The sequence below is a fragment of the Rhinoderma darwinii genome, chromosome 4, assembly GCF_050947455.1.
Source record: "Rhinoderma darwinii isolate aRhiDar2 chromosome 4, aRhiDar2.hap1, whole genome shotgun sequence".
Classification (NCBI taxonomy): Eukaryota; Metazoa; Chordata; class Amphibia; order Anura; family Rhinodermatidae; genus Rhinoderma; species Rhinoderma darwinii.
This window is the reverse complement of record NC_134690.1, coordinates 266,275,720-266,297,868: the sequence shown is the minus strand read 5'-3', so window position 1 is coordinate 266,297,868 and position 22,149 is coordinate 266,275,720. Positions and strand designations below refer to the sequence as shown.

General features: G+C 42.0%; 1 protein-coding gene across 4 annotated transcripts in view; it reads right to left on the bottom strand.

Annotated features, from left to right (window-relative positions):
- Positions 1 to 4,663: 4,663 nt before the first annotated feature.
- RNASET2 (ribonuclease T2) overlaps positions 4,664 to 22,149 on the bottom strand; it is a 54,434-nt gene continuing 36,948 nt past the window's right edge. For all 4 annotated transcript variants that reach the window (XM_075862453.1, XM_075862454.1, XM_075862451.1 and 1 more), the window contains 4 exons: positions 18,776 to 18,889; positions 12,549 to 12,591; positions 10,897 to 10,971; positions 4,664 to 6,910 (listed from right to left, as the gene is read on the bottom strand). In XM_075862453.1, the coding sequence (XP_075718568.1) occupies positions 6,725 to 6,910; positions 10,897 to 10,971; positions 12,549 to 12,591; positions 18,776 to 18,889 (418 nt within the window). In that variant the 3' untranslated portion in view covers positions 4,664 to 6,724. The remainder of the gene's footprint in view (positions 6,911 to 10,896; positions 10,972 to 12,548; positions 12,592 to 18,775; positions 18,890 to 22,149) is intronic.

Below are 22,149 nucleotides of genomic sequence, written 5' to 3'. Positions count from 1 at the left end.
TTGCGGGTCCCGGGCGACACATCATCTATTGATGGCCTATCCTGTGGATAGGCCATCAATGTTTAGGGACTGCACAACCCCTAAGCCTACGATGTATCAGGCTTAGGGGGCCCATGAGACAGGATCACAGATTGTGTGATCCTGTCTGCTGGGCCCTATATCTAAGCCAATCACATGGTAGGCTTGGATACATGGCCCATGCGTGATCCTGTCTGCTGGGCCCTGTATCTAAGCCTACCACACTGTAGGTTTAGATACAGGGCCCCAGTACACAGTAATCTTATACTGTATAAGATTACTGTCTGCTGGACCCTGTATCTAAGCCTACCTTGTGGTAGGCTTAGATACAGGGTCCCACAGACAGTATCACACATGGGCCCTGTATCTAAGCCTTAGGGTATGTGCACAGACACTAATTACGTCCGTAATTGACGGACGTATTTCGGCCGCAAGTAAAGGACCGAACACAGTGCAGGGAGCCGGGCTCCTAGCATCATACTTATGTACGATGCTAGGAGTCCCTGGCTCGCTGCAGGACAACTGTCCCATACTGTAAACATGTTTTCAGTACGGGACAGTTGTCCGGCAGCGAGGCAGGGACTCCTAGCGTCGTACATAAGTATGATGCTAGGAGCCAGGCTCCCTGCACTGTGTTCGGTCCGGTACTTGCGGCCGAAATACGTCCGTCAATTACGGACGTAATTAGTGTGTGTGCACATACCCTAACACATGTGTTACTAATCATATTTTGTGTGTTTTCTTACAGGTTCGGTCGTTGGACTACGGCAGATTCCAGGACTACTTCGATGACGGCTTTTTTTTTATTAATAAAATGGTTAATGAGGGCTGTGTGGGTTTTTTTTTTATTTCAATAAAATATTTTTTCTATGTCTTTGTGTTTTTTTTTTAAACTATATTACTACCGCCTTAGTAATGGCCGCCGGCTGATTGACAGCATCCATTGCTAAGGCGGGGCTTAGTGTTAGCAGGTACAGAGGCTAACACTAACCCCCTTTATTACCCCGGTACCCACCGCCACCAGGGGTGCTGGGAAGAGCCGGGTACCATCCAGTACCTGACCATCTGTAGTGATGGTCGGCCACTGGGGTGGCCGCAGGCTGGTATTATCAGGAGGGGAAAGGCAAAAACAGTGGCCCTTCCCATCCTGGTAATGCTGCCTGCTGCTGCTTTATTGTATCTGGCTGGTTATGAAAAATGGGGGGGACCCCACGTCATTTAAAAAAACCAAAAAAAAAATAATAATTGGAAAGAACGATTTCGGGTCCCCCCCAATTTTCATAACCAGCCAGATGCAACACAGCAGCAGCAGGCAGCATTACAAGGGTGGGAAGGGCCACTGTTTTTGGCCTTCCCCAGCCTAATACTACCAGCCTGCGGCCACCCCGGTGCCTGCCCGTCACTACAGATGGTCGGGTACTGGTTTGTACCCGGCTCTTCCCAGTACCCCTGGTGGCGGTTGGTACCGGGGTAATAATGGGGGTTAGTGTAGCCTCTGCACCGGCTAACATTAAGCCTCGCCTTAGTAATGGAGGTTGTCAATCAGCCAGCGGCCATTACTAAGGCGGTGATAATAAAGTTTAAAAAGATACAAGCACATAGAAAAAATATTTTATTGAAATAAAAAAACACAACCCTCATTAACCATTTTATTGAGAATAAAAAAAACGCCGTCATTGAAGTCCTCGAATCCGAGGTCCAACAACCGAACCTGTAAAAAAAACACAAACACAAAAATAATCAGTAACACATAAAGAAGCAAAATTATTATTCTTACCTATCCTGGGTCCAGCGCTGGAGCCGCAATGTCAACGAGCTGGGCCCTGTATCTAATCCTATCATGTGTGATACAGTCTGCTGAGCTGTGTATCTAATCCAATCATGTATGATACTGTCTGCTGGGCCCTATATCTAATCCGATCATGTGTGATACTGTCTGCTGAGCCATTGTATCTAATCCTATCATGTGTGATACTGTCTGCTGAGCCACTGTATCTAATCCTATCATGTGTGGTACTGTCTGCTGAGCCACTGTATCTAATCCTATCATGTGTGATACTGTCTGCTGAGCCACTGTATCTAATCCTATCATGTGTGGTACTGTCTGCTGAGCCACTGTATCTAATCCTATCATGTGTGGTACTGTCTGCTGAGCCACTGTATCTAATCCTATCATGTGTGATACTGTCTGCTGAGCTGTGTATCTAATCCTATCATGTGTGATACTGCCTTCTGAGCCACTGTATCTAATCCTATCATGTGTGATACTGTCTGCTCAGCCACTGTATCTAATCCTATCCATAGTTTATAGGGTCGTAGTGCTATAGATATGCTATGCTGTCTCATATACACACTTTTTTTTGGGGCGGACACATATGTATTGGGGCTATTTCCCGGACATTTTAAGCCCTGAGGGTATGTTCACACGGCTGCGTCCGTTACGGCTGAAATTACTGTGCTGTTTTCAGGAGAAAACAGCACCGTAATTTCAGCCGTAATGGCATGTGCAGGCGTCTTTTGCTGCGTCCATTACGGATGTAATTGAAGCTGGTTTTCCATGGAGTCCATGGAAAACGGCTCCATTTACGTCTGAAGAAGTGACAGGCACTTTTTTACGCGCCGCCTTTTGACAGCGGCTCGTAAAAAAAATGACCGTCGGCACATCGTAAGACCCATTCAAATGAATGGGCAGATGTTTGCCGACGCTTTTGAGCCGCATTTTCGGACGTAATTCAATGCTAAAACGCCCGAATTACGTCCGTAAATAGTGTGTGTGAACCCAGCCTTAGTGACGCCCCGGCTGCTAGTGCTGCATTGTTGGGTCACTTAGGAGACCCAGCGATGCAGCTGAAAGCGGACCGTCGGCCATGAGAAGTTTGTGGGGGGGGGCCCAGTAAGAATTTTTGCATCGGGGCCCATGAGCCTCTAGCTACGCCCCTGCTTTCATATATATATACCTACTCACTGTCCTGCTGGGATAGTTGGGACAGAATAAGTAGATGGGGCGCCGATTCCTGCCCGTGAGCTGTCTTTCTGGTTCTGCGCCTGCGCTGTCTCCCTGGTGACGCGTCCCGGGATTCGCGCATGCGCAGTAGGATAATGACGTTCATCAGCAGTGTATCCCTGCGCGTCATCCCTGGGCGTCACCACTGTCAGTTAGGCGCCGCTTATACCGGCGCCTGATTGGCTTACAACGATTAAAGGACAGTGAAGACCACTATTTAAACTAGGCACAACCAAAATACCGGCACCCCTTGAGAAAGCTATAAGCGAAACGCTCGTCGGGGCGCACTTCCACACTCTGGGTCACACGATTCTCCTCATAACATGGGTAAGTGCATTTGCTAGATTCATAGGGACACTTGCTATTTTCCTGGGAACACTAGTCTCCTTAGGCAAACGGTCTAACGGTCTGGTCTGCTGTACTTTTTGTATTTGCATCTTATTCCTTATAGATGTACCCTGTGTAGGAGTAAATTCGATTATTAATAAAAACTGTATACTCTAATGTGACTTAATATTCTGTTTAATATTGTACTTGTGACTCAGTCAAGGATCCATTTTTAGATTCTCTGTTTTTTGTAAATTTATGTATTTATTACTAATAAAGATGTGTAATTTTTTCATATGTGGATATATACGGACTCTTTTTCTCTAGTGTATTATAACTTTTTATTAATGTGGTGCGGGGGGCCGCGGGCCCCCCTGGCTTCGGGGCCCGGTCGCAATTGCAACGGATGCGACCACTATAGCTGCGCCACTGGTTATAGGGCATTAAATCAATGGATAATGTGCAGTTTCCTTTTCTGCTTATTGAAGGGATTTTCCATGACTTATAATTGGTGTCCTATTCAGCGCCATAGCCTCTTCATTGTTTATTCAGACACTGCTGCGTACATATAGGAGTGGCTTTGCCTGAAACTGCAGCTAATCCCCGCTCTGCCCCATTCAGAAGAGGGAAGCAGCCAAACCTTCCCTTTGTATAAGTTTTGCCTGTTTTCTTTTGCTGAAATCAATTCTTGTGCAAAAATACGGACTGACACTATAATTCAGAAGAAAAAAGAAATTACGGGACAGAAAATATAGGGTGGTCATTAACCCCTTGCTGGCTCAGCCTGTTTCCACCTCCCTGACAGAGCTCCATTTTTCAAATCTGACATGTCTCACTTTATGTGGTTCTACCTTTAGAATGCTTTTACTTATTCAAGCGATTCTAAGAATGTTTCCTCGTGACACATTGTTCTTTTTTGGTCGATACATCCATTATTTATTTGTGAACATTAGCATGTTTCAAAATTAGATTTTCTCTGCTTGTAAGACAGATACTTATACCACACAAAATACTTCTTCATTAAAATTTTCTATATGTCTACCTTTTTGAGGACATTATTTTTAGATCGTCCTTTTGTTTTTGTAGGACATGAGGAAACGTACAAGTTTAGCAGTCATTTTTCACAGTTTTAAGAAAATTTCCAAAACCTTTTTTTTAGGGACCTATTCAGTTCTGAAGTGGCCTATATGCTAGAAACCCCCTATAAATCACCCATTTTAAAATCTGCATTTTGTAGGTTTATTAACCCTTTAGGCATTTCACAGGAATTAAAGAAAAGTGAAGGAAAAATATGAACATTTTCTTTTGCAGATATTCAATTTTAATCCTTTATTTCTGTAACACAGCGAATGTGAACCAAAAAAAAGAATGACAGCTCAATATTTATTGCCCTTATTTTGCAGTTTTTAAAAATATCTGATATGTGGCCCTTGGAAACAAAGGAGCACCTTGTGTAGTTTGGGGCCTCAAGATGTAGTTTTAGCTAAAAATGTTTAATTTCCACAAGGAGTACAGGAGAAAAACCCCAACATTTATAAGGCAATTTTTCCCGAGTACAAAATTACCCCATATGTGGTCATAACATGCTGTTTGGGCACACGCCAGGACTCAGGAGTGCCATTTGGCTTCTGAAGAGCAGATTTTGTTGGATTAGTCACTGGACATAATTATGCATTTGCAGAGCCCCTAAGATAGAGTGGAAACCGCTGAGCAGTGACTCATATTTGGAAAACAACACCCCTTGAAGAATTCATCTAGATGTATAGTGAGCATTTTGATCTCACAGGTATTATGCTGAATTTATTAGAATTGGGTCGTGAAAATGAAAAATATTTATTTTTCAAATACAGGATATGTCATAAATGTCTGATGGATGCGGGTCCCACCTCTGGAACCTGTACCTATCTCAAGAATGATGCCCCCTCATAATCGTCCTAGCTTTTCCAGCTCTTGCTGCTCTCCAGTCACTGAGTTATAAGGTGGCCAGTAGTCTGAAACATTTGAGCTCGCTGAGCAACGTAGTTTTCATAACTTCCATAGAAGTGAATGGGAGTTACAGAAACAGCGTAGCACAGCGAGCTATGGTGTTTCTGGATCTAGGGTGACCAACGTAAATAAGGGAATGGCTGGATTCCAGTAACAAGAAAGATTGTACAGCAAGTCGATCAGTCAGATCGCAGGACGCTCTATGTGAATTCACTTCACGCTGGCCTTAGGGCCGGTTATGAGTGTTTTATGCCTAACCTTGTTGGTGTCTCCCAATATTAATTTGAATCTATCTATAGTTGTGACCCTATCTACCCTTGACTACGTTTCTGATTTACCCCTTTAACATTGCATACTCTGTTCTGCTACATTGTTGCTGGACTTACTATGTTTCTGGACTACCCCCTTTGTACTGGATACTTAGCTCTGCTACATTATTGCTGAGCATAGGACTGTCTGACTACCCATTTGCCTTCTGCTCCTGTACCAAATACCACTCCCCTATTCTGCTTCTATAAAGTTCTGGTACATGAATTGATGCTCTGTTTTTACCCATAGCAACTGCAAGCTCAATAACACCCCTTTAGATCTGGTTCCCTACATTGACTTAAATCCAGAGAATCAAACACCAGACAATTTGGACACCGAAGTCCAGAGGTCCGCTTAGTATCTTAAACCAAAACCAAAGTTGCGAGAAAGTGGTTCCTACAGGTGAATAGAAATGTCCAGTTGCTTCTTTCTCTGGAGTTTAGAAACAGACAACCTCTAGATCTAAAGGAAGGTAGGTTTCTAAATCATCATAGAAAGGATTTAATAACTAAAAGAGCAATAAGACGGAACGGTCAGCCACAAGATGTAATGGTTAAAGAGTTATTCCCAACTCAGACATTTATGGCATATTCACAGGACATGCCATAAATATCTGATAAATACGGATCTCCGCAGCTATATTGGGAACGCGGGTATGCCAATTGGGAACCCTTTAATTCATTTAAATGGCTTAAAAGGGCCCTCAATGCCTTTATATGTTATGTACTAGATTACTGGAGATGGCTCATTGAGCTAGGGATTTATTCTAATTGCCATATATGGAATTGGATATGGATCAGCATTTAAAATAGTAGTTGAACTTGATGGACTGGACTGGGTGTCTTTCTTCAACCTTAAGAGAATTAAAAATACGAAAACCAAAAATAATGCAGAAGAAAATAGATGCAAGTTTGATTTAAATCATTGACAGTGACACAACATAATAATGCACTGTGACCACATCAATCCTATCAATTTCTATAGTAGGGAAACATTCAATCCAGAAACTAATTTCAAAGGTAATCTGTCAGCAGTTTAAGCCCTCAAATATATATATTTTTCTATTGCTATGATAGCAGTCTATATTAAACCTACAGACGGATAAAGGATGTTCAAGTGATCGTCACAAACATGTAATTCCAGAGAATTTGTTTCTGATTTAATCTGTGGGTTGCCTTGGATCTCTTCAGTGCTTGAACAGTTTTCCATCTTAAAATCTTTAGTGAAACACATTTCAATTTGTCCAAGAGTTTGTGTGTCTTCACCCTGAAAAGTCAAATACAGCTTAATCAAACAAGATATTCTTAGAGTTGCTTCCATAAATGATCTGTCATCTCATATGTTGTACCCCAATCCAATCACAAACACTGAGGTCAACCCTACATAATAGAGAAACTACAAGTGGATGATACTCTGGACCACTGCAGTTAACCCTGAAATGGGTGGCAGATGTGGCGGAAGTAGAGGGACTAAGGAAGCATAAGGGGCCGAGAAACCGAGAAGGCAGATCCGCATTGCTTGAGGAAGCTATTGCAACCTACCTCTTCAGTGTGGTCAACATCATCTACTCCTGTGTTTGTTTGTTGGAGCAGACATGGTTTGCTTAATTCTTCCAGGTCTTGCTCTCTGCTTATCAATGGCCATGGCTTTTCCAGTCTTAGGCCCCGTTCACACATGTCGGATTTGACACAATTTCGGTTCAGAAATCCACGTCAAATGTGATGATAATCCACATTGGTAAGTTCCACGGGGTAAGCCTCGGAAATACACATGGTAATGTGTGAACGGAGCCTTAAAGAGACTGTAGTCCCAATGAGCTGCTGCAACTTCCTTAAATATTCCAGCTCAGGTCCCCATTCTATTCCATATTCCAATCAATCTGATTACAGCTTTCATTTCCCCAGAGAATATTTGAAAACAACAAGAGGGAATCTAAATAATTGCTGTGGGCAATGCGGACTCTTTTTTTTAGAACTGATTTTTTTTTAAATCTATTTTTGTTGGATTTTAGGAGATATGAGTAGCAGCAGTAGAAGCAAGACAGCAGTCACAGCAAAACAGCAGAATAACATATCGATGAAAAGCTATGTAAACCTTTGAACCCTTTGTTTTATTTTTTTTTAAATAAAACAATGAATTATGGTGTTTTAAGCAACTTTTGAATTGTTTTTAATTAAACATTTTTTTTTTACTTAGACACAGCTTCTATTTATCCAGAATATATAGAAGCTGTATCTTGCGCTGAAACCCGAATCAATCAGGCCAGAGGGACACACGGGTTCAGTGACAGCGGGTCCTGCATGTCTCTAACATGCAGGATCCACCGGTTATCGATCACATCTAACTTAGATATGTGATATTGGATCATTTTCCTCAATAAAAATGACCAAGTCTAATATTTTTGACTCATTTGTTTGATTCTCTTTATCTACTTTTAGGACTTGTGTAAAAATCTCATGTACAGGGTGGGCCATTTATATGGATACACCTAAATAAAATGGGAATGGTTGGTGATATTAACTTCCTGTTTGTGGCACATTAGTATATGGGAGGGGGGAAACTTTTCAAGCTGGGTGTTGACCATGGCGCCCATTTTGAAGTCGGCCATTTTGTATCCAACTTTAGTTTTTTTCAATGGGAAGAGGGTCATGTGACACATCAAACTTATTGAGAATTTCACACAAAAAACAATGGTGTGCTTGGTTTTAACATTACTTTATTCTTTCATGAGTTATTTACAAGTTTCTGACCACTTATAAAATGTGTTCAAAGTGCTGCCCATTGTGTTGGATTGTCAATGCAACCCTCTTTTCCCACTCTTCACACAATGATAGCAACACCGCAGAAGAAATGCTAGCACAGGCTTCCAGTATCCGTAGTTTCAGTTGCTGCACATCTCGTATCTTCACAGCATAGACAATTGCCTTCAGATGACCCCAAAGATAAAAGTCTAAGGGGGTCAGATCGGGAGACTTAGGGGGCCATTCAACTGGCCCACGACGACCAATCCACTTTCCAGGAAACTGTTCATCTAGCAATGCTCGGGCAGCACTTTGAACACATTTTATAAGTGGTCAGAAACTTGTAAATAACTCATGAAAGAATAAAGTAACGTTAAAACCAAGCACACCATTGCTTTTCTTGTGAAATTCTCGATAAGTTTGGTGTGTCACATGACCCTCTTCCCATTGAAAAAACTAAAGTTGGATACAAAATGGCTGACTTCAAAATGGCCACCATGGTCAACACCCAGCTTGAAAAGTTTCCCCCCTCCCATATACTAATGTGCCACAAACAGGAAGTTAATATCAGCAACCATTCCCATTTTATTTAGGTGTATCCATATAAATGGCCCACCCTGTAGTTTCAGGTCAAATTTATGCAGAAATATAGGAAAATCTGAAGGGTTCATGTGCCACTGTATGTAAGCAAGTGTGGACAGCGATAGGGTTAGGACTCAGGGGCAGCTGCAGACAGGAGAGAAACTTATTAGAGAAGTGTTCAAGAAGAAAGAAGATGGCAAACAGAACCGTGGAGCACTCTACAGTTATAGGTATAAAAGTGTTGGTGTATCCACCCTCAAATTGGGATTACAGATTATTTTAAAGATGTAAACATAAAAATGTTTAACTGGATTATGTGATAATTTTACACGGTCTGCAAGAACAGTGTAATATACCTTAAAGAGGACCGGTTAGATCTCCTGACATGTCTGCTTTAGTAAATACTTGTATGCTTGGTGGCTTTCCTCTGTTATACCTTCCAGGAATATATGAATAAATTGAAAACTGGGTGTTACCAGTTGGGGGTGACACTGTCTAATCAGTGCTGAGAATGCTAGACTGTGAAAGGACACGCCCATTTGACAAGGGGAATGGTAACACCCAGTTGTTCATTTATTCATACATTTCCAGGAGGAATACCAGAGGAATGGCACAGATTAAAGGTATTCCAGTATTGTTATTACATGGGGAATACAAGTATTTATTAAAACAGACAAGTCATTTGAGCTGACAGGTCCTCTTTAAAGTCAAACTATAGGCAAAAAATGAGAATTCATTTATAGACTGTAGCATAAAGGGGTATTTCCAGAATAAAAAAAGTATTACCTATCCAAAGGATAGGTGATTATTTTCTGATCACTGGGGGCCCCAGTGTTGGTACACCCAGCGATTGCAAGAACCGGGGTCCCGAACCCCTAGAGCCTCCTCATTGTTTATATATTTTATATAATGTAATCTGTATGAAATATTTGCCCAGCTACTAAACCTAACAAAGGATACTAGGAACAAAAATCCAATGGAAAGGTTTGGTGAAAAATTCTTTCTGGACCATAAGGTGTGACTTTGCAAAATACATCATTATTCAATGAACAAAAACGGTATTACTAAATTTTTTTCAAAACTTGTCAACAAAATGTCAGATGTTAGAATAATTTTTTTTAAACAGTGTTTTAACCAGATGTTAAAAAAGCACATAACATGGACTGTATAAGACTAGATGCCACAGTAGCGCTTAGTAGTGTAACAAGTAATTATGGAACCCCACAGCAAAATATGGAATGGGGACCCTCTTGACAACAGCCATCACCAACAACAAATAATTTGTGTATTTTTCATATAAAAAGTTGTCATCTATTGGTCATTTTCATCATTTTCCTCTCCTCTCAAACAGCTCTATATAACTTTCCCTTGCACATGGGGGCAGATTTACTATTCAAAATGCGCCAAAATTTTAGCGCGACAAAATGGCGTAAACCAAGCCAACCAAGATCTGATATAAGGAAAAAAAGTGTCTAACATGTCTAGTTGCATGCGCCAAATTTATCATACAGTGTGCACCACTATGATAAATTTGGCCCATCTTCCGACTGTCTAGTCTAAGTTTACACTGCCTAAACTCTTCTGCCTCATTTTTGATGCCCCCCCCCCTACTGTACGAAAACGTATTCCCCTGGTGGCTGCTAATAATTTTATACTTAAAAAGGGTTTTCGAGGAATATACATTGATAACCAGTACTCAGGATAGCCCATCAATGTATATTCTGGTAACAGAGTCTGTGCTCCATGTCGAGCAATTGAAGAACCAGACCACAATAACATATATTTAAAAAGTTTTAGTACAAGTAAGTTCAGTACAACAGAAATAACACATGAATCTTTTTGTAGAAATAGAGAAACTAAATGGAGAGAGCGGCTATGATCTGGAAACAATGGCACAATTATTTATTACCAAAATGATATAACCATTACCTGCTGTGGAGGAATACACTGAACTTTTGCTTCAATTCCATATGCATTCAAAATAGCATCTTTGATCTCTTTCACCTAAAAATTTAAATATAAACGTTATTTATATAGCTATATTTTATATTTTTTTCTTTTTTGAGCTAGTCAACTTGTTTTATTACATTCCTGTTACCCAAACGAAGATGAAACTGTGCAGAACAAGTATTTTCACTGAACAATTAAATTACAGGAATTTCTCTACTCTCAGCTGAAGCCTGACCCGAGATTTCAGTGTGGCCAGAGGTCAATCTAAATTAAAAAAGTAAGATCCACTCTATGAACCAGACATTAATGGCACACCCTTTCATGTCAAGAGCCTAGCCACTTTAAAAGCAACCACCTCTTCAATAATGTAGACAAAGAAAGAACAGTGGAGTTAGGATTGGACTGCTAAGCCATTCACACAATGTATGAAACTTTGATGGGCTTCATTCTCATTTCAAAATGACAGTAGACAGTTGAGACTATTGGGGAGATTTAGGTAGATTGGCATTTTATCTGCCATTCTAAGAATGAATGCTGCTGGAATAAGATACAATACATTTATTAAGAGTATTATGATCACCTAGTATAGTTGTGCAATTGCAGGCACAACACTGATGAAAGCGATAAAAAGGTAATGTTATGGTGATGCTGCAGCTAGGTCCAATTCGGTTAACAAGCAAGGTAACTGCAAAGTTCAATAGGTATTTAGAAATTAAATGTAAAAAGATGAACCATATCAACAATGAAGATTCCAGGATGATGATGAATATGACAGCTTTATTTGCATATAAGAATGGCTACGCGTTTCAACACTGGACCAGTGTTTTCCTCAGGCCATAAAATATACAGGTAAAAGAGTCCACCTTATATACCCACAAGCATTATGTAGACAGGTTCAAAAAGATTTTTAGATATTAGGCCTCTACACGACGGTAATAACCTGACTAATTAATTTAACAGGTTATTTAGTGTGAAATGTGAACGGGATAAAAAAGAAACAAGAAAGACAATGCCAAGAATCGCTTTTCCTATATTCAGGTTCTAAAAAAAAATATTTTTACCCCAAAACTGCGTGGGAAAAAAATACAATTTCTCTCGCATAAAACAAGGCCTCATACAGCCACCTCAATTAAAAAATAAAAAAATTATGGCTGCTGAAAGGCAGAGAGGCAAAAACAGAAAAATTTAGCTTTTCATGCCGTCATTAAGGGGTTAAAAAAAATCCTATTCTTTTGTTTACAGCTCCATTGCAAACCCATGTGTCCCCATAGTAATAGACAACAAAAAACCTCTATGTTGTCTGATCCTATAGTCATACTCTCTTCCATCCCTCCCCTATGTAATGCTAACGTATATTTACTAAGTTAGCAAGAATTAGGGGACAAATGAAAGAGAGTATGACTGTAGGATCATAACAGACAGCAAACAGCAGGGGTTGTTTTAAGCATATACTTGCATAGATGCTGTAGAAACAAAACAAAAGGACATTTGTTATCAAGACTATTGCAAAGGGACATTAAAAAAAAATGTGGTTAAGACATAGCCTTATAACACTACACATTATAATGCAAAAAAATAAAGAAAGATTGATATATCAAGCTGTGATTAATGAAAAATAATTAATCACTTACCTGGTATGTATTTGAAGGTTTGATACCATACTTTTCCAGAACACTGAAAATAAAATACCAAGAGAGTTGATATACGATACATCACAGTTGACTTAGGCCTCATGCACACTTCAGTTTTTTCCTTCAGGGTGCTATCCGTTTTTTGTCACTGATAGCACCCTGAACCCATTAATTTCAATGGGGCCATGCACACTTCAGTTTTTTTGACGGTCCGTTGCTCCTTTCTGATCCTAAGTAGAGAATGTCCTACTTTGGTCCGGGATTCCATGACCGTGAGGCCCATGCAAGTCAATGGGGCCGTCAAAAAAACTGAAGGCATCCGTGTGCCGTCCGTGTGTGACGGAGACGTTGCCTAGCAACCGCCGGGCGGGCAGAATAACATTAGAAAAATATTACACTAATCGGCAGCCACTTGTCTCTATCAATAACTGATAGAGAAAAGAGGCTGCTGATTAAAAATAAAATAAAAAGCATTTCATACGTACCCGGTCGTTGTCTTGGTGACGAGTCCCTCTTCTTCCTCCAGTCCGACCTTCTTTTGTGACGCGGCAGCCTGTGATTGGCTGCAGCGGCGACATGGATTGAACGTCATCGCTGGAGGCCGGACAGGAAGAATGTAAGTATGAACTACTTAAAATTGTATTTTCCGCGCGCCGAGCATGGTACTGTCCAGGGTGCTGAAAGAGTTACCGCCGATCAGTGCAGCCCATTAACTCTTTCAGCACCTTGGACAGTACCATGCTCGGCGCACGGAAACGGAAACACGGAGTGCACACGGGAGTGCACACGGAAACCACACGGCCGCTAAAGCGGGTTCACGGACCCGTCAAAAGCGGCCGTGAAAACGGTGACGTAAGTGTGCACGAGGCCTTAAAGGGGGTTTCCAGCTTCTGTAAACTGAAAGGTCATCAGTACATGATCTGTGGGGATCCGACACCAGGGCCCCGCACAGATCACCGCCTCCGTGCACCGAACGTACAAGCCGGAAGCAGTTAGCGCCGGCCACGGAATAGTGGCTGAGCTGCAGTACTGCAGCTCTGCTCCTATTCAAGTGAATAGGAGCAGACCTCAATTCTGCAGCACAGCCACTATACTATGTACGGAGCCAACTACTTCCGGGCTCCGTACATAGCATTATGTGCCACAACATCCGGTGCCCGCAGGCCACCGGAGCGGCTTATCGGTACGGGGTCCGGGTGTTGGACCCGCACCGATGACATACTGATGACCTATCTGGTGGATAGGTGATCAGTTGTCAAAAGGTGGAGAACCCCTTTAATGTACGTTTCAATTGCTTTCTCTTTTACCATGGGACTTATAAAACGTGACTATACTAATAGCATTACCGTATGATTTGACATACAGCTACACTGATCACAAAAGCAGAAACTTATCTGGCTATTAATACTGATGATTATAGAACGTACAGTGGTGCTTCAAAGTTGTGTACCCCTCAGAATTTTCTATATTTCTGCATAAATGCGCTCGACCCCGTGGCGTCATGCTTTTATAATGTTATAGGACTCCTCGGTGACGGCTAACATTCTTATAATTAAAGAGCCTCTGTCACCACATTATAAGTGCCCTATATTGTAGATGATGTGATCGGCGGAGGTAATGTAGATTACAGCAGTGTTTTTTATTTAGAAAAACGATCATTTTTGACGGAGTTATGATCTATATCAGGGGTCTCAAGCACGCGGCCCGCGGGCCGCATGTGGCCCCTGGGGTCATCTGCGGCCCGCGGGACACAGAGCCGTTAGTATCGGCTCTGCTCCGAGACTCTGGAATTCCCTGACATCGCTGTCCATCTATGAACAGCGATGTCTGGGGCTTCCCCAGAGCCGGAGTCCCAAGCAGAGCGCTAGTGTCGGCTCTGCTCCGGGACTCTGTGGAATTCCCTGAGATCGCTGTCCACATATGAACAGCGATGTCTGGGGCTTCCCCAGAGCCGGAGTCCCGGGCAGAGCGCTAGTACAGGCTCTGCTCCGGGACTCTGTGGAATTCCCTGACATCGCTGCCCATATATGGACAGTGTGTCAGGGTCTTGCCCAGAGCGGAGCAGAGTTCTGGTGTCGGCTCTGCTCCTGGACTCTGTGGAATTCCCTGACATCGCTGTCCACATATGAACAGCGATGTCTGGGGCTTCCCCAGAGCCGGAGTCCCGAGCAGAGCGCTGGTGTCGGCTCTGCTCAGGGACTCTGTGGAATTCCCTGACATCGCTGCCCATATGTGGACAGTGTGTCAGGGTCTTCCCTGCAGCGGAGTCCCGGGCAGAGCTCTAGTATAGGCTCTGCTCCGGGACGCTGCGGAATTCCCTGACATATCTGCCCATATATGGACAGTGTGTCAGGGTCTTCCCCAGAGCAGAGTCCCAGGCAGAGCGCTATTATCGGCTCTGATCCTGGACTCTGGGGAAGCCTGTGACATCGCTGTCCATACATTGACAATGATGTCAGGGGCTTCCCCAGAGCAGGAGTCCCAGTGATGTCAGGAGCACAGCTGGAGTCCCAGGAAGAGCCTACTAGCGCTCTGGCTGGGACTGCAGCTCTGGGCAAGCCCCTGACATCACTGGGGCAGCCTCTACAGAGGGCACTGGGGCAGCCTCTACAGAGGGCACTGGGGCAGCCTCTACAGAGGGCACTGGGGCAGCCTCTACAGAGGGCACTGTGGCAGCCTCTACATAGGGCACTGTGGCAGACTCTACAGAGGGCACTGTGGCAGCCTCTACAGAGGGCACTGTGGCGTTATCTACAAGTGGGTGTGTGACAGTATCTGAAGAGGACACTGGCATTATCTAGGGGTGTGTTGCATTATTTACAGAGGGCACAGTGGCCTTATCTACAGAGGACACTGTGGCCTTATCTACAGAGGGCACTGTGGCCTTATCTACAGAGGGCACTGTGGCCATATCTACAGAGGGCACTGTGGCCTTATCTACAGAGGGCACTGTGGCCTTATCTACAGAGGGCACTGTGGCCTTATCTACAGAGGGCACTGTGGCCTTATCTACAGAGGGCACTGTGGCCTTATCTACAGAGGGCACTGTGGCCTTATCTAGGGGTGTGTTACATTATCCCCAGAGGGCACTGCGGCAGCATCCACAGAGGGCACTGCGGCAGCATCCACAGAGGGCACTGCGGCAGCATCCACAGAGGGCACTGCGGCACTATCTAAAAAGGGGCTGCCCAATCTTGACATGTGTGCTAACGGAGCCGCCGGACTGCATTTGGCGACACTTAAACTGGAAAGCTGGATTGTTGAAATAAGCACGTGGAGAAATATCTCAAATTTTAAACCTAGCGCTATTATTATAGTAATGTAGTATTATTATTCTAGTAATATAGTGTTATAGTAGTTCAAATAACTAATTGATTAACAATAATTTTGTATTGTATCAAATTTGAAAGTAATGCGGCCCGTCAACTTCCCATTTTTTCTATATGTGGCCCACTTACCCGGCCGAGTTTGAGACCCCTGATCTATATTATCTTTATTCTAATGACTTTCTCAATGAACAACTGGGCATGTTTTACTATATGACCAAGTGGGCGTTGTACAGAGGAGTGTATGACCAATCAGCGTCATACGCTTCTCTCCATTCATTTACACTGCAGATAGCGATATAGCTATATCGCTATGTGCAGCCACATAAATACACTATAACGCTACTCATGTGTCATGACAATGAATATACATTACCTCCAGCCAGGACGTGATGTGTATTTAGAATCCTGACCACTTCTGTAGCGTCTCTGTGATTTACAGCACAGCGAGATCTCGCTGTGAATGACAGTTTGCAGCGTAATCTCGCAAGACTACGCCTGCTATGCTGTAACTCACAGAGACGCTACAGAAGTGGTCTGGAGAATGAATACATATCATGTCCTGACTGGAGGTAATGTATATTCATTGTCATGACACATGGTCACTGATTGGTCAGCGTCATACACTCCTCTGTACAACGCCCACTTGGTCATATAGTAAAACCCGCCCAGTTGTCCATTGAGAAACTCATTAGCATAAAGCTAATATAGGTCATAACTCTGTCAAAAATGATCGTTTTTCTAAATAAAAAACACTGCTGTAATCTAAATTACAGCGCCGATCACATCATGTACAATATAGGCCACTTATAATGTTGTGACAGAGCCTCTTTAACACTAAGGGGTTACATTATCGCATACAGTAGTGCTTGAAGATTGGTGAATCTTTCAGAATCTTCTATATTTCTGCATAAATTTGACATAAAACTATATCAGATTTTCACACAAGTCCTAAAAGTAGATAAAGAGAACCAAATCAAACAAATAAGCCAAAAATATTAGACTTGGTAATTTATGCCATTTTGCTTTTTGCTGGATTGGTGTTCAGGTAACATGTTGCATTGCCCTAATGTGCCAGTACAGTGAGAAAGGACCCCATTTTGGAAACTACACCACTCTTGGCATTTATCAAGGTGTGTTACAATGCCATACAGTATATGTGGATATAAACTGCTGTTTCGGCCCACCGTAGGGGTCAGGTATGAGGGAGCGCCATTCGGCTTATGGTGCGCGGATTTTGCTTGGTAGTAGTTTTGTTCGGTGTTTTACCAGTATTACCATTATCACTGTAAGGGCATATGTAAGGCTGTGCAAAATACATCAGGAAATAATAAAGTGGCATAATGGGAAAATAAATAATAAAAATACTCTTTGAAGCAATCCTTTTTGCACAAGCTAGTGTCTGCACCTTTTTAAAGAGCTTTCCTTGTTTGCAGTTTGGGGAACTTCACAGGAAAACTGTTGCCCTGGTACAATATGGGCGCCCCCGCTTTCAGGAGATGTGTTTGGACCCTCTCCTTCCTGGTTCCTAAATATTGTGGCCTCGATTACCACCTCTCGAAACTGAAGTATTGTTCCCTTCTGGCCTATAGGATGTATTTTTATCCCCGCCTTACAAGAGTCATGACTATTTTTGCATCGATAGAGCGGTGAGAAAATCAGTAGTCTTTATTGGAACCATTTTGAAGTACATGCAACTTTTTGATCACTTTTTAGAAGAAGCTATGTATGGGGACGATCGCTCGTTCCCCTACATTATCATGTTGGCAGCGCATCTCCCTGTTTACACATGGAGATATGCTGCTGACAACTATAATATTTAACGTTTTTAAAACGATACGATCAGCAGATGAACGAGTTTGCTCGTCCATCTGCTGATCGCTGCCCTGTTTACATAGGGCAATTATCGGCAACGAGCGTTCTAAGAACGCATGTCTGCCCGATATTTGGCCAGTGTAAAACCCCCTTAACACACGGGTGCACGGCTCATTAAAAGACAACGCATTAACACACATACTGTAACCATTCAACAAAGAATGCCGCTGCACCAGATCCAAATTCAAACTTCCATTAAGACAATCTCTATATTTTATGATAAGTGAATACAGCGAAGGCGAGGTTCCAGCCATACATTAGTCTTCCTCAATCCCATTGTTACTGTAACGAGATGTGCACCTGTGTGTCCATCACATAATTATGGACAGAATTTTATCCACTGGAAGTAAACAATGAATGTTCCTACTGAATATCAACAAACAAAGTTCTTGAAAACTGTAAGGAATCAATACAGAAAGTGTTGTTAAATATTGTTTAACTTAATTATACAAAAAATAACATTAATTTACTGAAAGTGGACTACCCCTTTAAATTACTAAACTATCTTAAACAACTGGATGTTACCATTAAACCCTTCACTACCCTAGACCCCCCAAAAAAGTCTCAACATTTTGTCTTGTCAGGGGGAACAGAAATTCTATGGGATGCTCGGATTTATCTGAATGCAATAGTTATCAAGAGTTTTATAACGTCCAGTGCTTAAAGGGGATTTCCAGTTTAACGTAACTAGAGTTTATTTATTGTACAAAATTCAAAGATATAAAACATACTTTGCTTCCGTTTTCAAGATTTCTGCTTGCTGTTTGTGGAATTGTTTACATTCAGAGGCTGAAAATTCATTGTGATCATGTCCAACTGACACTTTTTCCAAGCAGCTTATTACAAAATAGAGCAGTGATACATTTAACAAGCTTCTTTTAAATGTCCTACAATGCTATAACCATGCAGGGGTTTGAGTGTATAAAAGTTAATTCAACTTGCGCCAGTAGAAAAAAGAAATACATTGTTAATATTGACATTTAGGAAAACATGCACTAATAGAGTGCCAAATATTTCCTTCAATACCTGTTAAGATCCAAGCTCGAATACAGCTCAAGGCCCTTGCCAAAGTATTTGTGTTGGGAGTTTAGACATAATAACGATGCTGCACAGGTCCCATGCTTTTTCCATTCGTGTTTCCTATAAGGAAAAAATCCGTTTGAATATAACAACCAATACTGAACATTATACAGAGCAGGAAAATTAAATAAATCCCCTCTTTTATATATTATAATCTAGGAAAGGGATGAAACAAAACTTGACCTCATGGTAAAGAACATTCAATTAGAATAAACCCATTGTACAATTTTCTTATTTTAATAAGGTTTAAACCTAGTGCTAGAAGTTTTACGGAGTGCTGCACTACTACAGTATCAGAAATAGGGATGCACGATGCATCAAAACTTCTAAACTGTTTCGATACCGTGCACCCTCAAACGGTTCGATACCGTTATTTTATGTATATCGATACAAAGCTGTGCGGCCGCACAGCTTAGCACTGTAACAGATGAATGTGTGAGAGCGGGGCTGCGGCTGTGTGATCCAGCCATTGCCCCGCTACTGATTCCTGACAAGTGCGCGCGGTCAGAATGAGGTGATGTGACCAGCGTTGCACTAATGATTGCCGACACCGCAGACAGAACATGTCGGTGCGTACTACAAAACAACCCCATGTTCTATCTTCAGTGCCTGCGCTCATTAGTGCAGCGCCGGCCGCATCACCTCATGCTGACCGCGCTCGCACTTGTCAGGAGCGGGGCAATGACTGTATTACACAGCCGCAGCACCGTTCTAACGGCGTAAATTAGAGAAACCCCTCATCTCTGCCGCTACTCTCCTGAATGCTAGCCGCCACCGCAGCATTCAAGGGGAACACGAGAAGGGGGGGGATGCCGAGTGGATTGCGTCACAGGGAATACCTGTGACGCGATTGAGGACATACCATATATGGGCAGACAGCCCAGGGTCCATTGAAGGACCCCAGGGCTGTCTTACCATATTTCCTGTTGTTAGGGCATACTTCGGTATGTCCTAACAACTGCCTGTGTACTATCTGTATATATATATATATATATATATATATATATATATATATATATATATATACACACACATACGACAGTACATTAAAGTTTAAAAATAAAAAAGTAAAAACAAAGTAATGTTAAATTTAAAAAAATACACGCACATTTTTTACAATAAACATTAAAATAAGTCTCAATACATAAAATGTACACATATTCCTTATTGGCGCGGCCGTAATAACCTACACAACAATTTTTGGGGTCATTTATGTGTACGCTATAAAAAAATAAAATAAAAACTTCTATCACTTATTAATGTGAGAAAAGAGGTGTGACGAATTTAACCTGCATGTGCCTCACATTAATAGTAATTAACCCCATCATGTACCTTACACATTAACCCAATGTTGTCCATTATGACTGAGAAACATGATGGGGTTAATTACTATTAATGTGAGGCACATTCAAAATTCATCACGCCTCACATCAGAAAACAGAAGAACTTTTTTTTTTATTACTGTTGGCAAAGTATCGTTTTGGTATCGAAAATCGCAATAATACACAAAGTATCGGTATCGAAGTCCAAATTCTGGTATCGTGACATCCCCACACGTAGCGTAAATTCTGCAGAATTTCCATCCGAAATTTCAGTTTGGAAAGTCTGCAGCGTTTACGCAAGATAAATAAAACATTTGATAAAGTGTGAAGTAGTCAAGTATATTGTCTTACCAGATGCCATATTTTACAGGTAGCCACTCCGTTTCAAGCCGCTATTGGGTGACATGAACTTTAACGTGACAAGCTAAATCCTACAGCATCTGCTGTAGGAACCAGAGGTCAGTCTCTCAATACAAGTCTAGGATCTCTCCTAGACCTGCATTGAGAGACTGACTTCTTGTCCTTGTAGCAGATGCTGTAGGATTCAGGGAGTCAGAATAAAAATTATGTGACCCAAAAGTGGCCCGGAACGAAGCAGCTAGATGTAAAATGTAGCATCCAGTAAGCCAATACACCTCACTACATTGCACTTCAGCAGTGCTAAAATACAATTGATGTAACAAATGCCACACACTTAAAACCAGAAACAGTATAAGTAGTATAAGTAGAAAAAAGTGGTGTGTGTAAAGAGAATTATAGGTACTCAGACAAGTTCCATAATGCAAAAACCATGCGATGTTATTGACTCAAAATGCAGAAACACAGACAAAAATGAGTAACAACCATTTAAAAAGCGCCCAACCGGTGCATAACTAGTACACAGGGGTATAGGCTAAATTAGGCGATACCCTCCCAGACAAAGTCTCCCACATAAGCCCCAGACACAGAAGATATCAAGCAAAATTTGAACACACACATGCAATCGAAAATGTATATGAAATGCACAACAAAAAGGTATGTGCAGATGGATACCAGTAATACAAAAGACGACACGTGCCTGACAAAGAATAACATCAGAGATGCATATTATAAGGACATAAATATCACCAGTGTCCTGGTTTAGGAATCCTTTTTTATAGTTTACTATTCACATCTCTGACAGTTGGCACTCAGAATCTGCCACATTCTGCCACTTTGTCAGCCTGTGTTGTGATTACAAGTTTCTAGTAGGAATCTGAGCTCCAACTGTCAGCAAATCTCAGCAAAAATGGACAAGGATAAAAATACAAATAAATCCTAATAGGAGTTAGACTTCGTTCACATCTGCGCCAGGGTCCCGTAACGACAGAACTTTCCATCGGAACGGGACCCTGACTGACACAAAAGGAAACCAAAGGTGACGGATCCGGTGCTAATGGTTTCCGTTTGTCTCAATTGTTCAAGGGTTCCGTTATTTTGACAGAATGAATAGCGCAGTCGACTACGGTATTGATTCCGTCAAAACGACAGAACTCTTGCACAACTGAGACAAACGGAAACCATTAGCACCGGATTCGTTACTATTGAAATCAATGGTGATGGAAACGGAAACCATTGTGTCAGTCAGGGCTCCATTCCGACGGAAAGCTCAGACGTTCCGTCGGAACGGAGCCCTGGCGCAGATCTGAACAAAGCCGAATACACAATTATTCAATCATAAATACATGATTATTACCCTCTAATATAACATACGAATGGTATCATCTAGCATTTGGACGTAAACAATCTTTCTCAAAGACATATATCAGACTGTTAAGACCCTTTTACACGGTCCAATTATCGGGCAAACGATCGTTCATTGTGCCCTGTGTGAACAGGGCAGCGATCAGCAGATGAACGAGCAAACACTTGTTCATCTGCTTGTCGTATCGTTTTTAAAAACTAAAACATTATCGTTGTGAGCAGCACATCTCCCTGTGTAAACATGGAGACGCACAGCCGACATAATAATGTATGGAG